Below are 22,799 nucleotides of genomic sequence, written 5' to 3' on the forward strand. Positions count from 1 at the left end.
ATTTTTCGATTACAGTTTGCATTCAACATTATTTTGTATTAGCTTCAGGTGTACAGCACAGTGGAGAGACATTCATATATGTACAAAGTGTTCCCTCTGATAATTCAGGTGCCCACTTGGCACTGTAGATAGTTATTACAATATTGTTAACTATATTCCCTATGCTTTGCCTTCCATCCTCATGCCTGTTTTGTAACTACCAATTAGTACTTCTTAATCCCATTACCCTTTTTTACCCCCTCCCCGAGCACCCCTTCCCTCTGACCTCCATCAGTTTGTCCTCTGTATCTGTAAGTCTGTTTCTCTTTTATTCATTTATTTTTGTTCTTCAGATTCCACATGTAAGTGACATCATATGGTATTTGTCTTCTTCTGTCTAAATTATTTCACTTAAATACTACCTAGATCTGTCTGTGCTGTTGCAAATGGTAAGATTTCATACTTTTAATGGCAGAGTAATAATAGTTCATTGTGTATATGTATCATATCATTTTTTTATCTACTTGTCTACTGATGGACAGTGGGTTGCTTCCATATCTTGGATATTGTAAATAATGCTGCACTGAACATGGGGGTACATATATTCTTTCAAATTAGTGTTTTGGGTTTCTTTGGATATATATACTCAGACGTGGAATCACTAGGTCATAAAGCAGTTCTTTTTAATTTTTTGAGGAACCTCCATGCTGTTTTCCATAGTAGTTACACCAATCTGCATTCCTGCCTACAGTGCACTAGTGTTCCCTTTTCTCCACATCCTTGCTAAACAAACAATACTTGTTGTTTATTGATGTATTGATGATAGCTTTCCTGGCAGGTGTGAGGAGTTACCACTTTGTGGTTTAATTTGCATTTCTCTGATGATTAGTGATGTTGAGCAACTTTTCATATGTCTATTGGCCATCTGTGGTTCCTCTTTGGAGATCTATATATTTGGATCTTCTGCTCACTTTTTAACATGGTTGTTAGTTTTTCTTGTGTTATCTGAGTCATTATAAATTTTGGATATTAGCCTATCAGATGTATCATTGGTGTATACAGTATTTCTCCCATTCAGTAGGTTGTCTTTTGTTTCGTTGATGGTTTCCCTTGCTGTGCAAAAACTTTTTAGTTTGACACAGTCTCATGTTTATTTTTTCTTTTTTTCCCCTTGCCCAAGGAGATACATTGGAAAAAATACTACTATGTGAAATTTCCTAGATTTTATTGCCAATGTTCTTCTAGGAGTTTTATGGTTTTAGGTTTTATAAGTATAATATATTTATTCCATCTTGAGTTTATTCTTGTATATGGTGTAAGAAGGTGGTCTAGTTTCATTTTTTTGCAGGTAACTATCCAATTTTCCCAACAGCATTTTTTGAATAGATTGTCTTTACTCCACTGTATGTTCTGCAAGGTTTTTTTCTTTCAGTTAGAATTATTACCATTTTTTTAGCTCATGGTTTTAAAAGATCTACCTCAACCTTATTTTCTTCCAGTTGCCCTACCATTTTTGGTAAGCAGTTTTGCAGAATGAAAGAAATAGTGTATACTACTTTATCACAAAAATGCCTGCATTCTGGAATGGCTAGAGGGATTCAGAGGAATCACTATCCATCTGGTTTTAGGTAAACACCCATTAATTCTCAAAGATGCACCATTATTACAGAGGAGGAAATGCATCAGAAGAGTAAATGACAAAAATTCCCAGCTAAAGAATTAAAACTGCTTCTGGTACTGAAATGTTGTTAGCATAATGAAATGTTCTGAGAAAATCCAAGTAATTAACATACCCCCCAAAATTTGAGGATATTTATTCATAAAGAATATGTACCTCTGTGTTCATTGCAGCATTACTTATGGTGGCCAAAACATCAAACTCAGTTCTTAAGAAACTAACAGTCTCATGTGGCCCAGACACATGCAGCATCGCTGGGCCTGCTCCTGGCACCTAGTGATTCGTCTACACCAGTGGCAGTCAACCTGGTCCCTACTGCCCACTAGAGGGTGTTCCAGCTTTCATGGTGGGCAGTAGCAGAGCAACTAAAGTATAAATAAAAAGATAGATTTAACTATAGTAAGTTATTTTATAGAGATTTATTCTGCCAAACTTAGCGAAAATCCGACATAAAGTACTTCGTAAGTAATTATTATTATATGCTTTAACTTGCTATAACTCTGCTTTATAAATTTTATGAAGTAAAGTTACTTCCCTACTTTATAAATCACCATTACTGTGGAACAGGTGGGCGGTTAGAAAATTTTACTACTAACAGAGATACAAAAGTGGGCAGTAGGTATAAAAAGGTTGACTACCCCTGGTCTACACTGACTCCTGCCTGGCTAGGAAGACCCATAGTGAAGCCCTGACAGGGATGTTGGCAGCTCCTTTCAGGAAAACAGTCCTGACTCAGAACATGTGCCAGAAGCTGACCATGTAACTGTGTATGAAATCCACCATTTTTATGGCTGACTAAACCTTCTGTATTAAGAACTGATAGTTCACTATTGATGTTTGGTCCTTAATTCCTCTCTCCTCTTTATATAATTTCTGTGTCTGATCATCACACTTAGACTATGAGTGTTGTCCTTAAAATGCATTCCCTTTTTTTCATAAAAATATTAGGATACCTTTTAGGGATGAAAAGACGTTGTTGACATTAGAAGAAAATCCAGAATCTATCATTTTTTTTCAATCACTGTCTATTTATCTTTGCTTAACCTAAAATTTTAAACAGGGTAATCACTCTTTCTGGACTTTTTAAAAAATTAACTTCTGAAACCTTGTGAAATATATATGCAAGAGAGGGGTAGAGAGAGAGACAGGAACATCGATCTGTTCCTGTGAGTGCCGTGACCGGAGAACAAATGGAAACCACTGTGCTTAGGGATGATGCTCTAACCAACTGAGCTATCTGCCCAAAGTTTTTCTTTTTCTTTTTCTTTTTCTTTTTCTTTCTTTCTTTTTTTAATTAATTTATTTTAGCAAGAAAGAAAGAGAGAGAGAGACAGGAACATTGATCTGTTCCAGTATGAACAAATATTTTATACTTTGATTTTCTATATTTAAATAGGTTTTTCTAAAAAAAAATTGGGTGCAAAGTACTCAATACCATTGATAACATTGAAATATTCCTGAAAAATCTGTTTGCCTGATTTTCCTCTTAATCAAATATCTCCTACTTGCTACATATTTTTATGTTCTGTTTTAAAAGTTTGCCAATTTAGAGGAACAATTCTACAAAATCGTAGAACAACTTCACTACTATTTGGTGGTCATCCCTTTAAGTTTTTTATCCCACAAAAACTGTTTTATTGTGTGTGCACATGATCATGAATACTAAGAGATAGAAAAACGTGTCTTTTTTTAACATACTCAAGACAATTGCAGCATCAAGTTTCAGAGAGTGATTGACCCAAATCATATAGGTCATCAACTGAGTAATCAGAAAAACAGACCATTTTCAACTGAAGGAAGATTAAATTTGTAATTGAAATCTGTCCTGCCATGATTTTAGTCAAACAAATTTACAATTATTAAAATTAACAAATGCACATTCATTAAATAAGTATTTTCAGGTAAAGGACATATTGACTTTATCTAAATCCTGAAGCAAGAAAACTTCACTCAACATTTTAGTGTAAGGAGATGAAGGAATATGTTGACAGAATGGAACCTCAGGCAGAGAAGAATATATACCATGTTCGAAAGAACCAAATCCAGCAGATAGTGAAGAAACTATGTAAAAATGCAGGCAAGGGAAGGAGGCCTCAGGTGGAGAGCTATTGAGTAAGACTAAATAGTTCTGGAGAAAAGAAGGGATAATACCTTGGGAGTTTTTAGTACTGGGGAAAGAGTGAGAAAGATAGAAAGAGAAAATAGCTTTTTCAAATAAGGATTACAAAATGGGCACAGAGCAAAGAATAGCATTAAGAAGAGCATTCAGAGTACCCAGGTATTTGCTAATGTTCTTAAAAGTTGAATATCTGCTAAATATCTGCCATACCTGTTAGCTATTTCATTACTCAGAAGGTGGAAGAAACAAGAATAATAGTCATAATTTATTGAGTAATTGATTACTCAGTTCCAAGCACTACGCTCAGTACTTTGTATATATGATCTCATTTAATTCTTCTATCAATCATGAAAAGGATTACCCCTATTTTTATAGATAAAGAATTCAAAGCCCAGAAATGTTAAGTAAATTACATATGGTAAAACAGCTGGGAGGAAGAAGAGATGGATTTGAGCCCAAAGCCCTTATCCATAACCATCTTTCAACGCTATAAGAAAAAAAAAAAGAAAGAAAAGAAAAAAGCAAGTCTGTTGGTTTAAATGTTAAACTTGTCACAAGAAATTAGGAAAACAGAATTGTTTTTATTCAAATTCGAGGAAATATATGGGATCCCACTGACAAAAAGCCTAAAAAGCTAATGTAATATAAGAGAGACAGGAAGTGGTAATCCATATTATCTGACCATATTTTGAAGGAGAGATTTAAACTTTGATTTTATGTTAATAGCAAAGCAGGGTTTACCATGCAATGTGGTCTTACACATGGGAACCTTAACCTGACTGGAGACTCCTTCCAAAGTTAGTGTTAGGTCACTTAGCAGGTGATTCACTTGATTTTGAAGTGGGATCAAATTATTCACTGGCAGAAATTAAATTGTCTTATTGAAAAGAGTTTGTTAATGAGAATTTTGGGGGTTCAGTAGGAGTTGTTTGTTTTTGTACTTATTTTTTGAGATGATGCAACAAATGCCAGGGTTGAGTGTGTTTAAATTCACACCAGCAGAAAGGATTTAAATGTTTTGGGCGTTTGTTCTGTATTGGTTGAGGAAAATCACATTGAAAATACCAGAAGTACTTGTACCCCTTCATTACTCAGCTTGGGATTTCAATGACTTTCCACAATGCCAGCATCTTAAAGTCCCCATTAAAGAAACAAAGCAAAAGAACAAAATATTGCCCAACTAAAGAGGACATTCACTTGATGAAGCTTTGAGTTCTGGCTTCCATGGCCACTTAGCTAATGGACTCCAGCCAGTGAGATGAACCCTACCCCAAGCCAAAAACAGTAACCCAGAGCAAGTGGAACAAATGACTTCCCATTTTCTTGTCCACCTGTTGTGTTGTGTATCGTTAAAACCCTGGAAGGGTTCAGGATTTAAGGGTTATTGTTGCTGACACTCAGGAACGTATGTGCTTAAATCTCTATTTCCGTGAAAATTTCTTTAAAATGGGTCTGTACTCAGAAACTATGACAGGGAAGTAAAATATTCCTCCATTTTTTAAGAAATTATAAAACAGGCAGTTAAAAAAACTAACACATGGTTGAACTGGATTAAGAGTATAGGTGTCCACATCAAAAGATGACATTCTATCTTCTGCTGGCTAGGAGTACATTGTCTAGTTTGGGGATCCATTCTCTAAGAATAGAAATGTATAAAGGAGGATAACAGTGATAATGACAATCAAAATAGTCATAAAGATAACTTAGATTATTTGCAAATTGCCCTGTACCATTCCAAATGCTTCTACATGTATTAATTCATGAATCCTCACAACAACCTCAAATGAGGAACCTGAAGCAAACTTACTTACTCATTATCATACAGCAAGTAGTTGGTGGGGCCATTTTGTAAAGCCCTGAAATTTGAGGCAAGGAAGGGACCATTTTTTTATAGTAATAGTGTTACCCTAAGTACTACAGAGGATCAGGGAGAATAGTCTTGAAGAAGCGACTTTTGAACTAAGATGTGGAAGATCCTGGCCAGGTAGCTCAGTTGGTTAGAGCATTGTCCTGATATGCTAAGCTTGCATGTTCAATCCTGGTCAGGGCACATACAAGAATCAACCACTGAATGCGTCAATGGGTGGAACAACAAATCAATGTTTCTCTCTCTCTCTAAATCAGGCGTATTTTTTTTTTTCATTTTTCTGAAGCTGGAAACAGGGAGAGACAGTCAGACAGACTCCCGCATGCGCCCGACCGGGATCCACCCGGCACGCCCACCAGGGGCGACGCTCTGCCCACCAGGGGGCGATGCTCTGCCCATCCTGGGCGTCGCCATGTTGTGACCAGAGCCACTCTAGCGCCTGAGGCAGAGGCCACAGAGCCATCCCCAGCGCCCGGGCCATTTCTGCTCCAATGGAGCCTCGGCTGCGGGAGGGGAAGAGAGAGACAGAGAGGAAAGCGCGGTGGAGGGGTGGGGAAGCAAATGGGCAGCTTCTCCTGTGTGCCCTGGCCAGGAATCGAACCCGGGTCCTCCGCACGCTAGGCCGACGCTCTACCGCTGAGCCAACCAGCCAGGGCTCAGGCGTAATTTTTTTTAATGTTTGAAGAAAGAATTTGCCTGACCGGGCAGTTGCCAGTGGATAGAGCTTTGGCCTGGAACACTGAAGTCTCAGGTTCGAAACTCTGAGGTCACCAGCTTGAGCACAGGCTCACCAGCTTGAGTGTGGGGTCACTGGCTTGAGTGTAGGATCATAGATATGACCCCATGGTCGCTGGCTTGAGTAAAGAGTCACTGGCTTAGCTGGAGTCCCCCCACCTACCCTACCAAGACACATGAGAAAGCAGTCAATGAACAACTAAAGCTCCACAACAATAAGTTGATACTTCTCATCCCTCTCCCTTCCTGTCTATCTATGCTTGTCTCTCTTGCTTGCTAAAAAAAAAAAAAAAAAAAAAGGGTCCATTCTCTAAGAACAGAAATGTATAATAGTCATAAAGATAACTTAGATTATTTGCAAATTGCCCTGTACCATTCCAAACACTTCTACATGTATTAAAAGGAGAGAGGATGGAAAGGCAAGACTGCTCTAAGCAGAGGGAACAGCAAGTACTAATGGTGCATTTGACAATTTAAAAGGCAGAGTGATGAGCACAGTTAGAAAAAGAGGAGAAAGAGAGGAAGCTGGAGCAGGAGGCAGGGCCTAGAACATTGTATCAGCTTAAGCATTTGGGGTACTAGCCTAAAAGCTATGGAAGATTTTATAGAAGAGGAGGATTGATTAGATGTGTGTTTTGCAAATGTTGTTTTGGCTGCTTTTCAGATACTACGATTCGTTAAAGGAGGACCAGAGTGGAGGAGGGGAGACCAGTTAAGGAAGCCAATGAGAGAATAGAAGCTTGAGGTTAAGATTGATGACAAAACCTAACAAACCAAAAAAAAAGCTTGTACAACCTTCATCTAATCCTACAAGCCCCAAACCAGAGGAATCAATTTTGCAACTTCCTTTACCACAACCTCATAAGGAATCAGTCACCAATTTTTATTGGTTTTGTTTCCTAAAAAAAAACAAACCTCAGAACAAAAATTACTTCTGGACATTTGCTCTAGTCCTCAATATGCCTGGGTGATATTTTTAATATGCAGAAGCCATCCTTAGTGTTCAACACATGGGCTTTCTTTCTTTTCCTTTATCCACCATATTACTTTTTGCTGCCACAGGACTTTTGCATGTGCTGTTCCCTCTTCCTGCGGCTCAGCCTTCCCATCCTAGTCCTACTAATAGTTACTCAGGCAAGTCCTTCTCACCCACTTTCCAACTTACCCATATCAGGTCTCCCTCTATAACCATTTTCTTATTCCTGACACAAATAAGTATTTGTATAAAATTTAAGATTCCTCCCTAGGTATACTGCAAGCTTCGTGAAGGCAGGTACTATCTGTTTTATTCATCACTGTATCCCATAGCCTAGCTATCACATGATGCTGTTCAGAGATGACCGTGTATACATGTAGGTTGACTGAATGAATGAACCCCCACATTATATGGAATTTGCTTAAGGGTTTTGTGTTACCTTCGTCATCACAGAACCATTAAAATGAATATTCTGTGTTAGGGAGTACACAAAACTGCACAAAGACAGTTCTTTCCTGGAAAAACAACTGCTAGAATAAAGCCAAACAAATAATCACTTCATTGAAGAGCACTGCGCTTGTGCTACTTGACAGTTTCACAACCCTCCGAGACCCTCTAGCAAGAGAATCACCTTCGCGCTTGCTCAGTTTGGAGCTGTACAATCGGGGCTCGTTCCAAAAAGGAAATGGTCATTGCGCCTGCGTCCCTCCTTCTGGAGGCTAACGCTCGCTGCGCAGGCGCACAGGTACCATTTTGACCGTAAACATCCTGCCGATTTGAACCGAGAATTTGGGCGGCAGGAAGAGCTGCGGCGTAACGGCAGCCATCTTGTTTGTTTGAGTGAATCGGAAAGGAGGCGGCGGCTGTGGCGGCGGCGGGAGTTGCTTCGGGGCTATTACTCACTAGGGCTTCCCCCCCCCCCTCCCCGCCCCCTCCCCCGACCCTTTTCCCCTCCCCAGGCCGCCCAGCCCGCTCTGCTCCCGGCGGAGAACTAGGTAAGACACTGCCGCCCCCGGACCCCCGGCTCCCTCCCCCCCACCGCTGCCCGCCGCCCGCGACCGGGGAGCCGGACTCCGGGGGGCGGGAGGCGGCGGCCCTCTCCGCGCGCCGGCCCCCGGGAGCCCCCCGAGCGGCGGCGCCGCCCGCCCAGGCCCCCGGGCCCGCCCCGGGCCAGGACCCGCGCCGCCTGGGCCCGCATCCCCGCCGGTTCGGTAACGAAGGGCTCTGGCCCGCTCCCGGGCCCCAGAAGCTGTTACTGTGCGGGTCCCCGCGGAGGCAGGGGAAGCCGCGGAGGGAGGGAGAGAGGGAGCGAGCGAGGGAGGAGGTTGGAACGAGCGCGCTCCGGGGACCGGGCGCCCACTCCGCGGGTGAAAATGGCTGGCTGGCGGGGGAGCCGCGGGATGCGGGGCGGGCGGCGGGGCCCGCGGTGTCAGCGCCGGGGGCGGCGGGCGGCGGGCTGGGGTCGGGGTCGGGGACGTGCGGGCGTGGCGGGCGGCCCCGGCGGGGGCTGCTGCCGCTCCTCCCCCTTTTGTAAAGGAAAAATTTTACGCTGGGAAGTGAATTTTAGGACAGACCAATAGAAAGCGGCATCTAGGGAAGTTGCTTCTGATTCTTAGGAAATTAGCGTAACTGGTGTTTAGCCCCTCGACTTCTGATGATGAAGGCTGTGAGTGTTGTAGGGACGCCCTGGGGAGGCGTGTGTTTTCCCACCAATGCTGGGTGTCTCTTTCCTCGTGGGGAGGACCCCGCGAGCGGTCTGGGACAGTGGGGTGACGCTGTCGTGCTGCGCTGCCAGACCTAGCGGCCTGATTCGCGTTTGAAAGGAGGAACCGCTGGAGGGGCTGTCGGGCCGCCTCACGCTGTGCTAGGCTGTCTCCATTCAGGAACGCGCGTGTGTTCTGTCTGCAGCGTTTCTGGTGGTAAAGGGTTGTATGGAGCGACTTCTCTTTGCAAGTGAAGTGAATACTTGCTCCCGTTACACAGTTTAGAATAATCACTAAATTCCAAGGGGGAAAAAAATTGTCTTTAAAAGTGAATGTAAATGCCACTGAGCTTTGTGAGTCTGCAGAATTTTCTTGGCAAACTGGAGAAGCTTTCCTAAGTTACAGTGTCAGTAAGTTTCTTTGTTTAATGTTGGAGGAACCTAATAATTGTTTATGAGACGACATTGATGAGGCATATGCCGTATCCAGTGGTTAAATTACTTGACTACTTGACTGTAGATAAATAGTTGAGGTAACAGTAAGTGTATAACTAATGGACATAGTGCTTTTTTGTACACGTCAGAATTAACATTGGCGGAGCGTGATCTTGATTTATAAAGGCAAAAGATTAGCGCCTTCTAGAATTAACGTTTTTCACTTAGAGTGGTGTCTGTTTAAAATATTGTTAACGTTGAGAATTTCTTCCTGATAAATACCTACTTATTGAAACACAAATTCTGAGAAATTTTCTTTATAGTTTGTATGAAAGAGAAATGTCTAATTCTTGAGAAGGATTTTGTGTTTTTTTGTTTAAATATACTGTCAAAATTGTTAGGCATGATAATACGGATTGGTATGTTGTATGAGATTTTTTAATTTGTGGGGAATTGTTTCATCTACAGTGGCACTGTGTTAGGTATGCTGTTCTATTTAATTTTTATATTCCTGTTTGGTAACTATTATCCCCATTTATAGTTGAGAAAGCTAAGACTCAAATGTTAAATAATTTGTTACAAAACAACTAAGGAAGGAGCTGAATTTGAATCTAGTACTGATTGTAAAACTGGTTCAAAGCATGTTGGTACCAAAAGGGAGGGGAGCTCTGTCTGCAGGGTTGGGAATACCTTCTGTCCCTAAAACATTCCTCCAGCGCCCCCCCAAAGATAATTTTACTAATTATCTTAGGCATTGATATTTCCCAAGGGTACTAAATCACTTCATTTCAACCTTCCAGCTTTTTATAGTTAGAGGAAATGAACTACACTGGTTAAGCAGCATAACTTGCTAGTTAATGGCCAAAGCAGGAGTGGGTCTTGACTCCCAACATAATTTTACTTTGAATAGATGGTGTATGTGTATGTTCACAAGTTTAAGAAAAGAATCGAACTACAAAAGGGTAGACTCACTTTCCAAAGATAACTTTAATTTGTACAACACAGAGAGGTTGTGCTTATGCAAGAGCAGGTAATTTACATAGAGAGCTCTTTTTAAAAAAAAAAGCCATGTATAATTGTTTAAGACTGCAGGGAATTCTGTTGTATGGCCGTATTTGTTAAAAATCTGTTGTTATTACCCAGGTAGGTTACTCTGTTCCTAATATTTTGTTATTAAAAGTAATGCTGGCAAGGCCACATAGCCTTATAATTAGAGCTGTGGGCTCTGAAGTTCAAGTTCCAGTTGCATTAAATGTTAGTGACCTTTAGTATATTACTTATCCTCTCCTCTTCTTTGTTTCCTGGTCTGTAAAATGGGTCAGTATAAATTTATAGGACTGATGGAAAGGATGAAATACTTAGCGCAGGGGTCCCCAAACTTTTTACACAGGGGGCCAGTTCACTGTCCCTCAGACCATTGGAGGGCCGGACTATAAAAAAAAGCTATGAACAAATCCCTATGCACACTGCGCATATCTTATTTTAAAGTAAAAAAAACAAAACGGGAACAAATATAACATTTAAAATAAAGAACAAGTAAATTTAAATCAACAAACTGACCAGTATTTCAATGGGAACTATGCTCCTCTCACTGACCACCAATGAAAGAGGTGCCCCTTCCGGAAGTGCGGTGGGGGCCGGATAAATGGCCTCAGGGGGCCGCATGTGGCCCGCGGGCCATAGTTTGGGGACCCCTGATTTAGCGCTTAGTAAGATTTAAACAAAAAATTTTAGTTATTACACATTTTCAAATATATCTGGCGTTATTACTGGCAGTGCAGTTTCTGGTTAAAAAGTAGGAGTGTTTGAAATTTTCATAAGATGTTGCCAAATTGCCCTTCAAAGAGGTCATACCAATTCCTATAACCATGGGCCCTGCCTTGCTTCTAACAAGTGAGTGAAATATTGTAATGACTAACATCGTTGTAGATTCATGAGCTGTAATTTGACTTTGGCTTTTTAAAAAGGTCTTAAAGAAAATGCTGGGTTCTTTTGCATTCCTGAATATGTTCTAAAATAACAGTCTTTCTGCCATTTCACATCAGACTTAAATTTTATTTTTTAGGATCAGTTGAAAAAGTTGCTGCTTTAGAAAAAACTGAAATCATAAGTTGCTAAACTATGCTCTGGGATGCTCGCATTTGCTAATCTTTTGCAAAGGTTTAACAAAATTTAGAATGTTCAAAACCTGAGAAGAGCCCTGGCCGGTTGGCTCAGCGGTAGAGTGTGGGCCTGGCGTGCGGGGGACCCGGGTTTGATTCCGGCCAGGGCACATAGGAGAAGCGCCCATTTGCTTCTCCACCCCCAGCCCCCTCCTTCCTCTCTGTCTCTCTCTTCCTCTCCCGCAGCCAAGGCTCCATTGGAGCAAGGATGGCCCGAGCGCTGGGGATGGCTCCTTGGCCTCTGCCCCAGGCGCTAGAGGGGCTCTGGTCGCGACAGAGCGACACCCCAGAGGGGCAGAGCATCGCCCCCTGGTGGGCAGAGCGTTGCCCCTGGTGGGCGTGCCAGGTGGATCCTGGTCGGGCGCATGGGGGAGTCTGTCTGACTGTCTTTCCCCGTTTCCAGCTTCAGAAAAATACAAAAAAAAAAAAAAAAAAACCCTGAGAAGATTAATCGACTTTTTAAAGATTGGCTAAAATTTGGTATTACTAAGAGAAGGGGGAATGGTTTAAAACAGTGGTTCTCAACCTTTCTAATGCCGTGACCCCGCAATACAGTTTCTCATGTTGCGTGACCCCAAACCAAAAAATAATTTTGATGGCTACTTCATAACTGTAATTTTGCTACAGTTATGATTCGGAATGTAAATACCTGCTATGCATTACGTATTCTCATTGCTACAAATCAAACATAATTTAAACAGTGATTAATCACAAAAACAATAATTATATATTGAGAAATATTTATTACTAATGGACCTCCTTACCTAGTGTATTGAAACTACCATTCCATAAATAGCTGCTTAACTAATGGATCTGTTTTTTCCAGATTAGTGGCAAGTTTTCTATATAGAACAGTGTGAAATACGTCATAGGATACACTGCAGTTTCTGCACAGCATGGTATCTTTCAGGGCTCTTTCACACTATAAAGCAGCCGTTTCTGCGGTGGAATCCACATCTCATTTACTTCAATGGGAGACCCGTGGATTCCGCAAAGAGAGATCCCCCTATACGGCAGAAATGTAGTTCCGACACATTTCTTCCTCTCCTATTCAAGTCAATGGGAAGCCGCAGCAGATTCTGCTCAAATATAGAGCATGTTGCTTAATTTTTTTCACGCTAGAACTTTTCCTAGAGCAGAGAAATTCCAAAGGTGGAATCCGCCACCCCCAATAGACTTCTATAGGAGGCAGATCTTTTACACTGCAGTATCTGCACAGCAGATTCCTCAGCGTGAGGCCTCTTTCAGTCTATTGGGGGTGGCTTCTATAGGAGGCAGATCTTTTACACTGCAGTATCCGCACAGCAGATTCCTCAGCATGAGGCCTCTTTCAGTCTATTGGGGGTGGTGGATTCCACCTTTGGAATTTCTCTGCTCTAGGAAAAGTTCTAGCGTGAAAAAAATTAAGCAACATGCTCTATATTTGAGCGGAATCTGCTGCAGCCTCCCATTGACTTGAATAGGAGAGGAAGAAATGTGTCGGAAACTGTCATTTCTCCGCCTCTTATTGAAATCAAAAGGAGGCTACGGTGGATTGTGTGGTAACCCGAGATTCTCGGGAACTTTCTTCCACAAAATCCGCTGCACTCCCAATGAAATCAATAGGAGGCAGATTCAATGCCAGAAACCGCTGATTTCAGCAGTTTCTTCATTCAGAATATGGGAAAATAGTGGGAGATATGGGAGATAATTATACATTGGGGAACAGTGTGAACTACATCTTATAGTGGTCTCTTATAGTATAAGACCGATGTAGTTCACACTGTGTAAATGTATGGTGCTTTGTGTAAGTGTAAGCTGCTTTGTGTACTGTGTAATGATTACACACAAAGCACCTTACACTTACACAGTATTGTGTGTATGGTATGTGTACTGTTTTTACATTATTAACCTTTTTTACACCAGCAGGCTGTCTCACAGGCTCTCTTGGCTCTCTGCCTCATGCCTCTTGGCCTCCTAGGCTTCTGTCCTCCTGCGCTTGCTGCACCCGCCCACTGATGACGTCAGCAAGCACAGGACACACGAAATGCGCTGCTATGGACTGTGGAGCGTTCTTCCCACTTCCCCCGCCCCTTAGGCTCGGGAGAGATGATGCAATGACGTCTGCGCTTGACTGCAGGCATTCAGTTTGGAAGGCACGTCCATAACTGCGTGCGTTCAAGCTGAATAGCGCTGCTGCAGACGGTAGCACGGCTTCTCAGAGGCTAAAGCCATCGGAAATATGTATTTTCCGATGGCTTTAGGCGACCCCTGTGTTTTGGTCGTTCGACCCCCGCTGGGGTCGCAACCCACAGGTTGAGAACCACTGGTTTAAAAGGCAACAATGAATAGATACACTTTCTTGTTTAGAAATAAGCCAATAGTTGATCCAACACTGCATCTCAGGCTTCCTTTAGTTATTAAGGTGATTTCCTCATGCTAATTGTTTCCTAAAATAATTCTAGCAGCACTCTGCTTTAGTTAGTCCCCACCCCAACCCCATGCCAAGAAAGCATCGATTTAGGAATCTCAGCCTCTGCATAGCTGGGATATTTTGGGCATGGTCTTCTGACTACTAGCAGCTGAACTGCTGGCCATGAGCTACTGACACCTGTCGAGAAGTGCCAGCAGTTTTCATTTCTAAAATTTCCTGAATTATTTACATATGTCGGCTCTTAGCTCACTTGGTTATCTCATTTCCTTATTCATTAAGCACATATTTAGTAGTTGGTCATGCGGCGGGCACCATTCTAAGAGCAAAATATTAAGTTTTTATTTGGAGTACAGCTATCATGTAAAATGAAACTTGGGACTTGTATATGACAGTGACTATAGTTCTAAGAACACACTGCGATATTGGGTTTCTACAAAATCCTGTAGGTTTTATGTATAATGCTGTAGAGGCAGCTTACATTTTGTGCTAACAAAATTGAAGGCTTCAAGTAGAAGCATTGATTTTTGCAACATAGAAGGCTCTTTGGTTATGGGAAAATATTTTGATCTGTAAACTATTGCTAACTAGGATACAGCATATGCTTGAGGCATTATTTAATGCTTCTACCTTAGAATGTTTGATCTGAGTTCTTAGTTTATTATTCCTTAGTTCTTTTAGTATTTTTCTGAAGCTGGAAATGGGGAGGCAGTCAGACAGACTTCCGCATGCGCCGACCGGGATCCACCCGGCATGCCCACCAGGGGGCAATGCTCTGCCCATCCGGGGCATAGCTCTGTCGCGACCAGAGCCACTCTAGCGCCTGGGGCAGAGGCCAAGGAGCCATCTCCAGCGCCCGGGCCATCTTTTGCTCCAATGGAGCCTTGGCTGCAGGAGGGGAAGAGAGAGACAGAGAGGAAGGAGAGGGGGAGGGGTAGAGAAGCAGATGGGCGCTTCTCCTGTGTGCCCTGGCCGGGATTCGAACCCCCCGGACTCCTGCACGCCAGGGCGATGCTCTACCACTGAGCCAACCAGCCAGGGCCTCCTTAGTTCTTTTTTTAATTCAGTATTTGAGGCCAAGAGTTCACAACATTAGGTAGTTGATAAAACCTGTTTCATTTTTTTCTTTGAGAAAATTTTCCTAGTGTGAATTAATGATCCTCTAGGAGCTTCTGTTCAGATAATGAAATTTCAGGACCCTTTGCTATGATAGAAAGTGGAAAGGACCTGACTGAATCACTCTTGTGCCTCCAGCTTCCCAAACGTTTTTGACAGGCATGAAATCTCTGGCCTGTGATGAATTTTCTGTACATCATTGGAAAGAATGGGCACGGTTTTTAATTGAAAGTACAGTAAGCAAAGTTCTTGTTTTAAAATTTAGTCTCTTTGTAAAAGCATGAAAATTAGTTTACTTACTCAATCTTTTTTTTAAAAAAGCTAATTGAAAAGAAATTTTACATTTCCACTTTACGTTCACTAGCAGTGAATGAGATGCTCTTCTAATCCTCATCAGCACTTGGTGTTGACATTAGTTTTTATGTAGCTCTTTTCATATGTGTGCAGTGAAATCTAGAAACTAGTGATGTGTTGAGCATCTGTTCTTATTTAGCATCTTTTTTTTTGTTCTTATTTGCCATTAGGATATCCTCTTCTGTGAAATTTCTTGATTTTGCTCATTCTCTAATTGGGTTTTTTAAAAAAAAAATTTTGGTTTTTGAGAGATTTTTTTTTAGATAATCTAGATCCAGGTCTCTGTCAGATATGGGGTTTACAGATTTATTTTTTCTCATTCTGTAACTTATTTTTGTATCATTAATGGGCTTCTTCGTAGAGAAAAATTTTTAATTTGTTGATGGCCGGTTTATCAGGTGGTTTGTTTTTTTCCTTTGGGACATGTTTTTAGTGTCATGTCTAAAAACTCTTACCAAGCTTTAGGTACTGAAGTTTTTCCCTGTGGTTTTTTCCTTGGGAGTTTTATAGTTCTGCATTTCAGTCTGATTTGTATTAAATTAATTGTTATGTTGACATGTGGGGTCTAGGTCAAGGTTTGTTTTTGTTTTTTGCCTATGGACGATTCCCAATCACTCAAGCACCATTGGTTGAATAGACCATTCTTCCTCTGAATTGCTTCTGCATCTTTGAAAAATCAGTTGGACTTATTTTTGTGGATCTATTTTCTGGGCTCTCTATTCCATTGATCTTTCTGTCACACAATGTTGACTGCAGTAGCTATATAGTAAGTCTTGAAATTGGGTAGACTAATTTTTCACTGTATTCTTTTTCAAAATAATTTTAGCTGTCTAGTTTCTTTGCCTTTCCATATAAATTATAGGGGGGAAAATCTTGTCAATACCAATAAATATCTCAGTAGGATTATAGGAGTTCTGTTCAAGTTTCTTTAAAAACTAAGCATACTCTTGACCATGCTATCAAGACCATTGTCCCAGAGCAAAGCTCACAGAGTCTATCTACACCAGTATTTATAGAAGTTTTTATTTGTATAGCCAAAAACTGGAAACAACCAAATGTCCTTCAAGAGGTGAATTGGCAAATAAATTGTGGTATTTCCATGGAATGCTAAACAATAAGAAGGAACATACTCTTGACACATGTAACAACTTAGGTGGATCTTAAGAGCATTATGCTGAATCCAAAAAGCTTTTTCCAAAAACGTCACATGCTATACAAGTCAATGTATGCAACATTCTCAAAATGACAAAATTAGAGATGAAGAGAGTTGTGGTTGTCAGGGATTAGGAATGGTACCAAGCGAGGAATGGGTGTGACAAGGGATAGAGAGTGGGATATCTTCCTGATGATGAAATAGCTCTGTATCTTACTTGCTTGGGTAATGGTTACACAAATCTACACGTGATAAAATGGTATAGAACTAGTGCACACATTATACTGTCAGTGTCCTGGTTTTTTAGTACTTTTCATGTGTATGGGTGTGCTTTAAGTTTATTCCTGTAAAAGCATCACCTGTATATCTTAGTCTATTTGTAGACATTGTAGAAAAAAATTCATTTGGCAAATAGACTTTTAAAAATTAGGAAAAAGGGAAGTATCAATTTACACAGTTAATATACTCTCCAAGCTAGAATTTTTAGGCTGCCTTATTTTCTTCTGTTTTAATACACTGGCTTGCTGAAAGAAATAAAATGCAAATGACATAGTTATATTTCTACTAACACTGTTTTGGTCATAAGATAAATGTTATACTGTGTCATTGTGCTGAATTTAGTTTTTAAGTTATAAATAGACGAGTGCTTTTTAAGTTCTTGAGTTAAGAAAACTGGATGTATAATATTTACTATTTTAAGTTTGAGCTTTCCTAAACTACTCACCATGGGAACCCACCTATTTTTCTTTGCTTGGTGGACTTGGAAATGCCCAGCATTCATATTGATGAGATACTAATTGTTATATAAAGCTGAGAATCTCAGTTTTTAATGGGATTTCAAAAATGGAAATTTCCACATTGATTAATATTTGTGCCTGAGCATTTTTGTTCTTGAACATTCTTTTCTTGCCTGAAGAATAATACATTCTCTAAGTTTTTGATCAGAAGCAGACTATTTTCACAGTCAGTAATTGGGATAGGAATGGTATTAGCACTCAATGCACCTTCAAAAATAAGAGTTTTCTGATGACAATTTTTTACTTAATAAAAAAAGCACTTTCTAAAGATGACAGTAGGGCATTTGTCCCTTTCCCTTCAGCTTTTAATATTTTAGGGTCTTTTTCTTGCCCTCTCAGTTAAAGCAGTGGGTTTGGGAGTTCGGGGGGGATTTTGTTAGTGCATACTAAATACTGTCCTCTCGTAGTTCTCATACTGAAAGGAATAGGAAACTGTTGTTTTCAGATTTCTTATATGCTGTGATAAATATTTCAGTTCTTATATGGTGTTTATGTTTTTTTCATTTTCAGGTTTCCTCCTGTGTCATAGTCAACCAGAACAATGTTCTACGCACATTTTGTCCTCAGTAAAAGAGGGCCTCTGGCCAAAATTTGGCTGGCGGCCCATTGGGATAAGAAGCTAACCAAAGCCCATGTGTTTGAGTGTAATTTAGAGAGCAGTGTGGAGAGTATCATCTCACCCAAGGTATGTTGGATGTTGATCAATCGATTGTTGATATGAAATACTGAATCCTATAAAAACCACTGTTTAGGTAGTTATCTATGTATGTTGGAGGCAAAGAGAATCCATAGGTTACCCAGAATTCCAGTTTGATAGTCTCTCCTCACAAATATTTTCATTTGGCTGTTTAAGGATAGATAAGCATGAGGTAGGGCAATACCCAGACATTTTATATTTGGTTTTCTAGATGGTTTAATACTAAAATATGTGGGTGGGTACTCCTTATTTAGGAATTTACAAAAACAATAAGGACTCATTAATTAGAAGAGGTTGCAGGGGGCAGAACTATCTCATCTACGTAGCAGATAGTGTCAAACCCCTTGCTCCAGCTAAGCTTCACAGGCTGCTTGTTGTTTCTGGAAGATACCAAGCATCTTCCCCATCTCAGAACTTTCGTACTTGGTATTCTCTTGTCCTAAATCTTTGAATCCTGTCTACCTCCCACTAGAATGGAAGCATCATGTATGTCCTTACCTAATCGGCCTGTTCACTGCTCTGTTCCTGGAGAGGCTTTTGTTGACTTGCTCTGAAACTGTTCTGAAGCACTGGTTCCCACCCCTGGCTTCCACAGACAGTATAACTACCAGTAATAGTGGGGTTTTTGTGTTGCCAAAAGGCCCTTTGAAACACAGCCGCAATTCATCATTAGCATTTCATAGAAGAATTGACATGCTGGCTTCAAAAATGTACAAAGGATATTCTCAGTAGAGGAAATACTTAAATATTTTATATAAGTATTTTGTACATATAACATCTGTGTTTTAAAAGTCCTTTCCTGGCCTTGTGTTTCTGTATACATGCACTAATTGTCCTGTTGTGAAAACATTCCAAATCACAGCTGCCTGGCCCAGCATTGGGACAATACTGGCATAATCTGTTAAGTAAAAAGAGTCCTTTTTTATTGTTGAAAGAGGGACGTGTTCTGAGAGGAATAAAGCGTGCATGTTGCGGAGACTTGTTCAGAAAAGTTATGCGGGAAAGTGTATGATTTAAATGGGGAAAGTGAGAATTTGTGTTTGGAATTCGAGTGAATTATAAAGTTTCTGTTTGTGGAACTTCTGCTGGTTTTCGAGATACAGCTAGTAGAATTTAATAGCTTTAAATTTCTGTCATTATTTCTAAGACAATACTTACTAATTTCAAAACTATTAAAATTAAAACTTGACAGAGGAAAAGAAGTGATCTGTAGTCTTAGCAACTGGAGAAACCTTTAGTATTTTTATGTCTTCCAGATTTTTGTTTGTGCATGTGTTTGTACATAAGTTTTCTTTCTTTTATGCATGGTCACAAATACTGCATTAATATGATTTGTACCAAGCTCTGTTCATAGCTCTCCCATCATATTTGATGGTTGCATTGCTGTGTCAGTCTCTTGTTCACAGAACTTAAATTTCAAAAAACAAAAAACCCCCCAAAAACCAGAAACAGACTTGACCAAAATTGAAGTGAAGTCATTTGCATACCTGTAAATTCACCGTAGGAATACTGATGTGTATATCGTGGGAGGCTGCTCTAGACGCTCCTGGGAGTGTCTGACTCCACGGCACATGCACTGCATCACCTTTAAAGTACAGGACTCAGGATGCTCTGATTTCCAAAGCACGTTTGGCCCCTCGGATTTCAGATAAAGAATTATAGACTTGTAACTCATTGTTTGGGTTGTGTGTGATTTATCAGTCTTTCTTTGGATAACCCATATGTTTTTCTAATTTTTTTTTATTTTAAATCCTCTGGTCTTACACAATGCAGCCATTAAAAATTACAATGTTAGCCTGACCAGGCGGTGGCGCAGTGCATAGAGCATCAGACTGGGATGCGGAAGACCCAGGTTCAAGACCCCGAGGTTGCCAGCTTGAACGCGGGCTCATCTGGTTTGAGGAAAGCTCACCAGCTTGGACCCAAGGTCGCTGGCTCGAGCAAGGGTTTACTCGGTCTGGTGAAGGTCTGCAGTCAAGGCACATATGAGAAAGCAACCAATGAACAACTAAGGTGTTGCAACGAAAAACTAAACAATTTCATTGCAAAATAGTATGGTGCAGTTTTTATGTATACACACAAAAGGAAGAAAAATTACAAGTACATGCATACATAAAGCCTAGAAGGCATACCAAAGTACTCTAAAGATTTTTCTAAGTGGCAGGATTACAGGTTGTCTTTAGTTTCCTCTTTCTATTTATTTTTTAAATGGTCGTCACTGATGTTTTTTATTTTAAATTTTATTTATCAATTTTACAGAGAGAGGGGAGAGGGAGCAAGAAGTATCAAGTCGTAATTGCTTCACTTCAGCTGTTCGCTGGTTGCTTGTTGTGTGTGTCTTAACCAGGCAAGCCCAGGGCATGAACTGCCACCTCAGTGCTCCGGGTCCACACTTGATCCTCTGCGCTGCCCATGGCATTCGTTTCCTCTTTTTAAAAACTACTTAGTAAATGTTGCTTGCTAAATCTTTTCGGGTTATTTTACCTTTTTTTAAAATTTAGAAATTAAATTTAATGAGGTGATATAGGTCAGTCAGAATACATAGGTTTCCGACAGAGCATCTCTGTAGCATTTGAACTGCTGATTGCATTGTGTGCCTATCACACAAGGTCAAATCATTTTCTGTCCCCATATATTTGTCCCATTTTACTCTCTTCCACCCCCCATTCCCCTCCCCCTAGTAAACACTTCACTTTTATGTCCATGAGTCTCAGTAAATCTTTTGTTCACATCCATAAGTCTTTCCTTTACATTGATGTTGAGGAATGTAATTGCCTGATCCAGGTGGTGGCGCAGTGGATTGAGGGTCAGCCTGGGGTGCTGAGGATCCGTGTTCGAAACCCCGAGGCCACAGGCTTGAGCGTGGGATCATAGACATGACCTCATGGTTGCTGGCTGAGCCTAAGGGGTCACTGGCTCAGCTGGAGCCCCCCGGTCAAGGCACTTACGTGAAAGCAATCTGGGAACAACTAAGATGCAGCAACTATGAGTTGATGCTTCTCATCTCTCTCCCTTCTGTCTGTCTCTCTCTCAAAAACAGGAATGTAATTGAAGGGCCAGATGATAAACTTATGTTTTAGATTTCTGATCTGCATTAACAATTTGTAAGGAGATTGTACTAGTTTGCACTGAGAGTTCAATTGGATGGGAACATGACTTTTACTTTTTTTTTTATATAGGTATGCTTACTGAGATAAATGAATGAAATGAGGAAATTTAGCTCTTTCCTTGAAATTGATATGTTTGTAATTTTCAGCATGCATAAGCAAATACTAAGAGTGATTTGTATTAAGAAGACAACAGCTTTTTCATAGTTGGTGCAGAATACTTTGTACTTGTTAGTGACACTACAGATACTATGAAACAATCTGATAGTGACGGTATGCACTAACAGCCCTAAAACAAGGCATACATACCGTTCAGAAATAATATAAAAGATTGTAGATTGTATTTGAGAGAGAAAGAATGAGAATCATTTTCTTTTTTTTTAGGGAGATAGAGAGGGAGAGATAGGGACAGACAGACTGGAGGGGAGAGAGATGAGAAGCATCAATTCTTTATTGTGGCACTTTAGTTTTCATTGATTGCTTTCTCATATGTGCCTTGATGGGGGGGGAGCTTCAGCTGAGCCACGGATCCCTTGTTCAAGCCGGTACCTCAGTGATTCTAATGTGGATCCTCTGTATCCCAGGCCAACATTCTGTCCACTGCACCACTGTCTGGTCAGGTTTTAAAAGCCATTTCTAAGTGGGTTTTGTTTTTTGGGTTTTTTTTTAATTTATTGATTGATTTTTTTAAGAGATAGAGAAAGAAACAGAGAGAAAGGAGGGAAGCTGAAGAGCAGGAAGCATCACTTTTTTTTTTTTTTTTTTTTACAGAGGCAGAGATAGGGACAGACAGGAACGAAGAGAGATGAGAAGCATCGGTCATTAGCTTTTCGTTGCGCGTTGCAACTTCTTAGTTGTTCATTGATTGCTTTCTCATATGTGCCTTGACCGCGGGCCTTCAGCAGACCGAGTAACCCCTTGCTGGAGCCAGCGACCTTGGGTCCAAGCTGGTGAGCTTTTTTTTTTTTGCTCAAGCCAGATGAGCCCGCGCTCAAGCTGGCGACCTCGGGGTCTCGAACCTGGGTCCTTCCACATCCCAGTCCGACGCTCTATCCACTGTGCCACCACCTGGTCAGGCTCTAAGTGGGTTTTTATTTGATTGACTTTACCATATTGTGATAGAATAGAAAGATATTTCCACAGGGTGAAGAGACCTGAAAATTTCTAGTGTTTGCTCTTGCTGTATAGTTGGAAATGTTGGTTTAATTGTTTAGAACAAATGTCAGGTATGGCCCAGCAGCAACTGCATGTCTTGTCTTCTTTCCCTTCTCTGTGGTTGGAACAGCTGCTGGCAACCTCTGCAGAGCTTTTCCTGGACATGTAGCCTGTGTTCTCTGTTATACCTGTACTTCTACCCTGAGCCAGCAGCTAAACTGAACCATGCTGATCCAGAAAGAAAGCCTTTCCCCAGACACCACTTTCAAAGGTGGTTCATTCTGGACAAGAGAATGGCAAGCAGAGGTTTTTCCCTCTTCCTTTCTTAGGTGAAGGTGCAGTCAGTATTAAATTTCC

The 22,799-nt window shown here is 40.8% G+C and overlaps 1 protein-coding gene across 2 annotated transcripts in view; it reads left to right on the forward strand.

Annotated features, from left to right (window-relative positions):
- The first annotated feature begins 8,274 nt into the window (after positions 1-8,274).
- RAD21 (RAD21 cohesin complex component) overlaps positions 8,275-22,799 on the forward strand; it is a 34,944-nt gene continuing 20,419 nt past the window's right edge. For both annotated transcript variants that reach the window (XM_066265778.1, XM_066265779.1), the window contains exons 1-2: positions 8,275-8,349; positions 17,994-18,168. In XM_066265778.1, coding sequence (XP_066121875.1) covers positions 18,025-18,168 — 144 coding nt within the window. In that variant the 5' untranslated portion in view covers positions 8,275-8,349; positions 17,994-18,024. The remainder of the gene's footprint in view (positions 8,350-17,993; positions 18,169-22,799) is intronic.

Source organism: Saccopteryx bilineata, chromosome 3, assembly GCF_036850765.1.
Source record: "Saccopteryx bilineata isolate mSacBil1 chromosome 3, mSacBil1_pri_phased_curated, whole genome shotgun sequence".
NCBI classification, from domain to species: Eukaryota; Metazoa; Chordata; class Mammalia; order Chiroptera; family Emballonuridae; genus Saccopteryx; species Saccopteryx bilineata.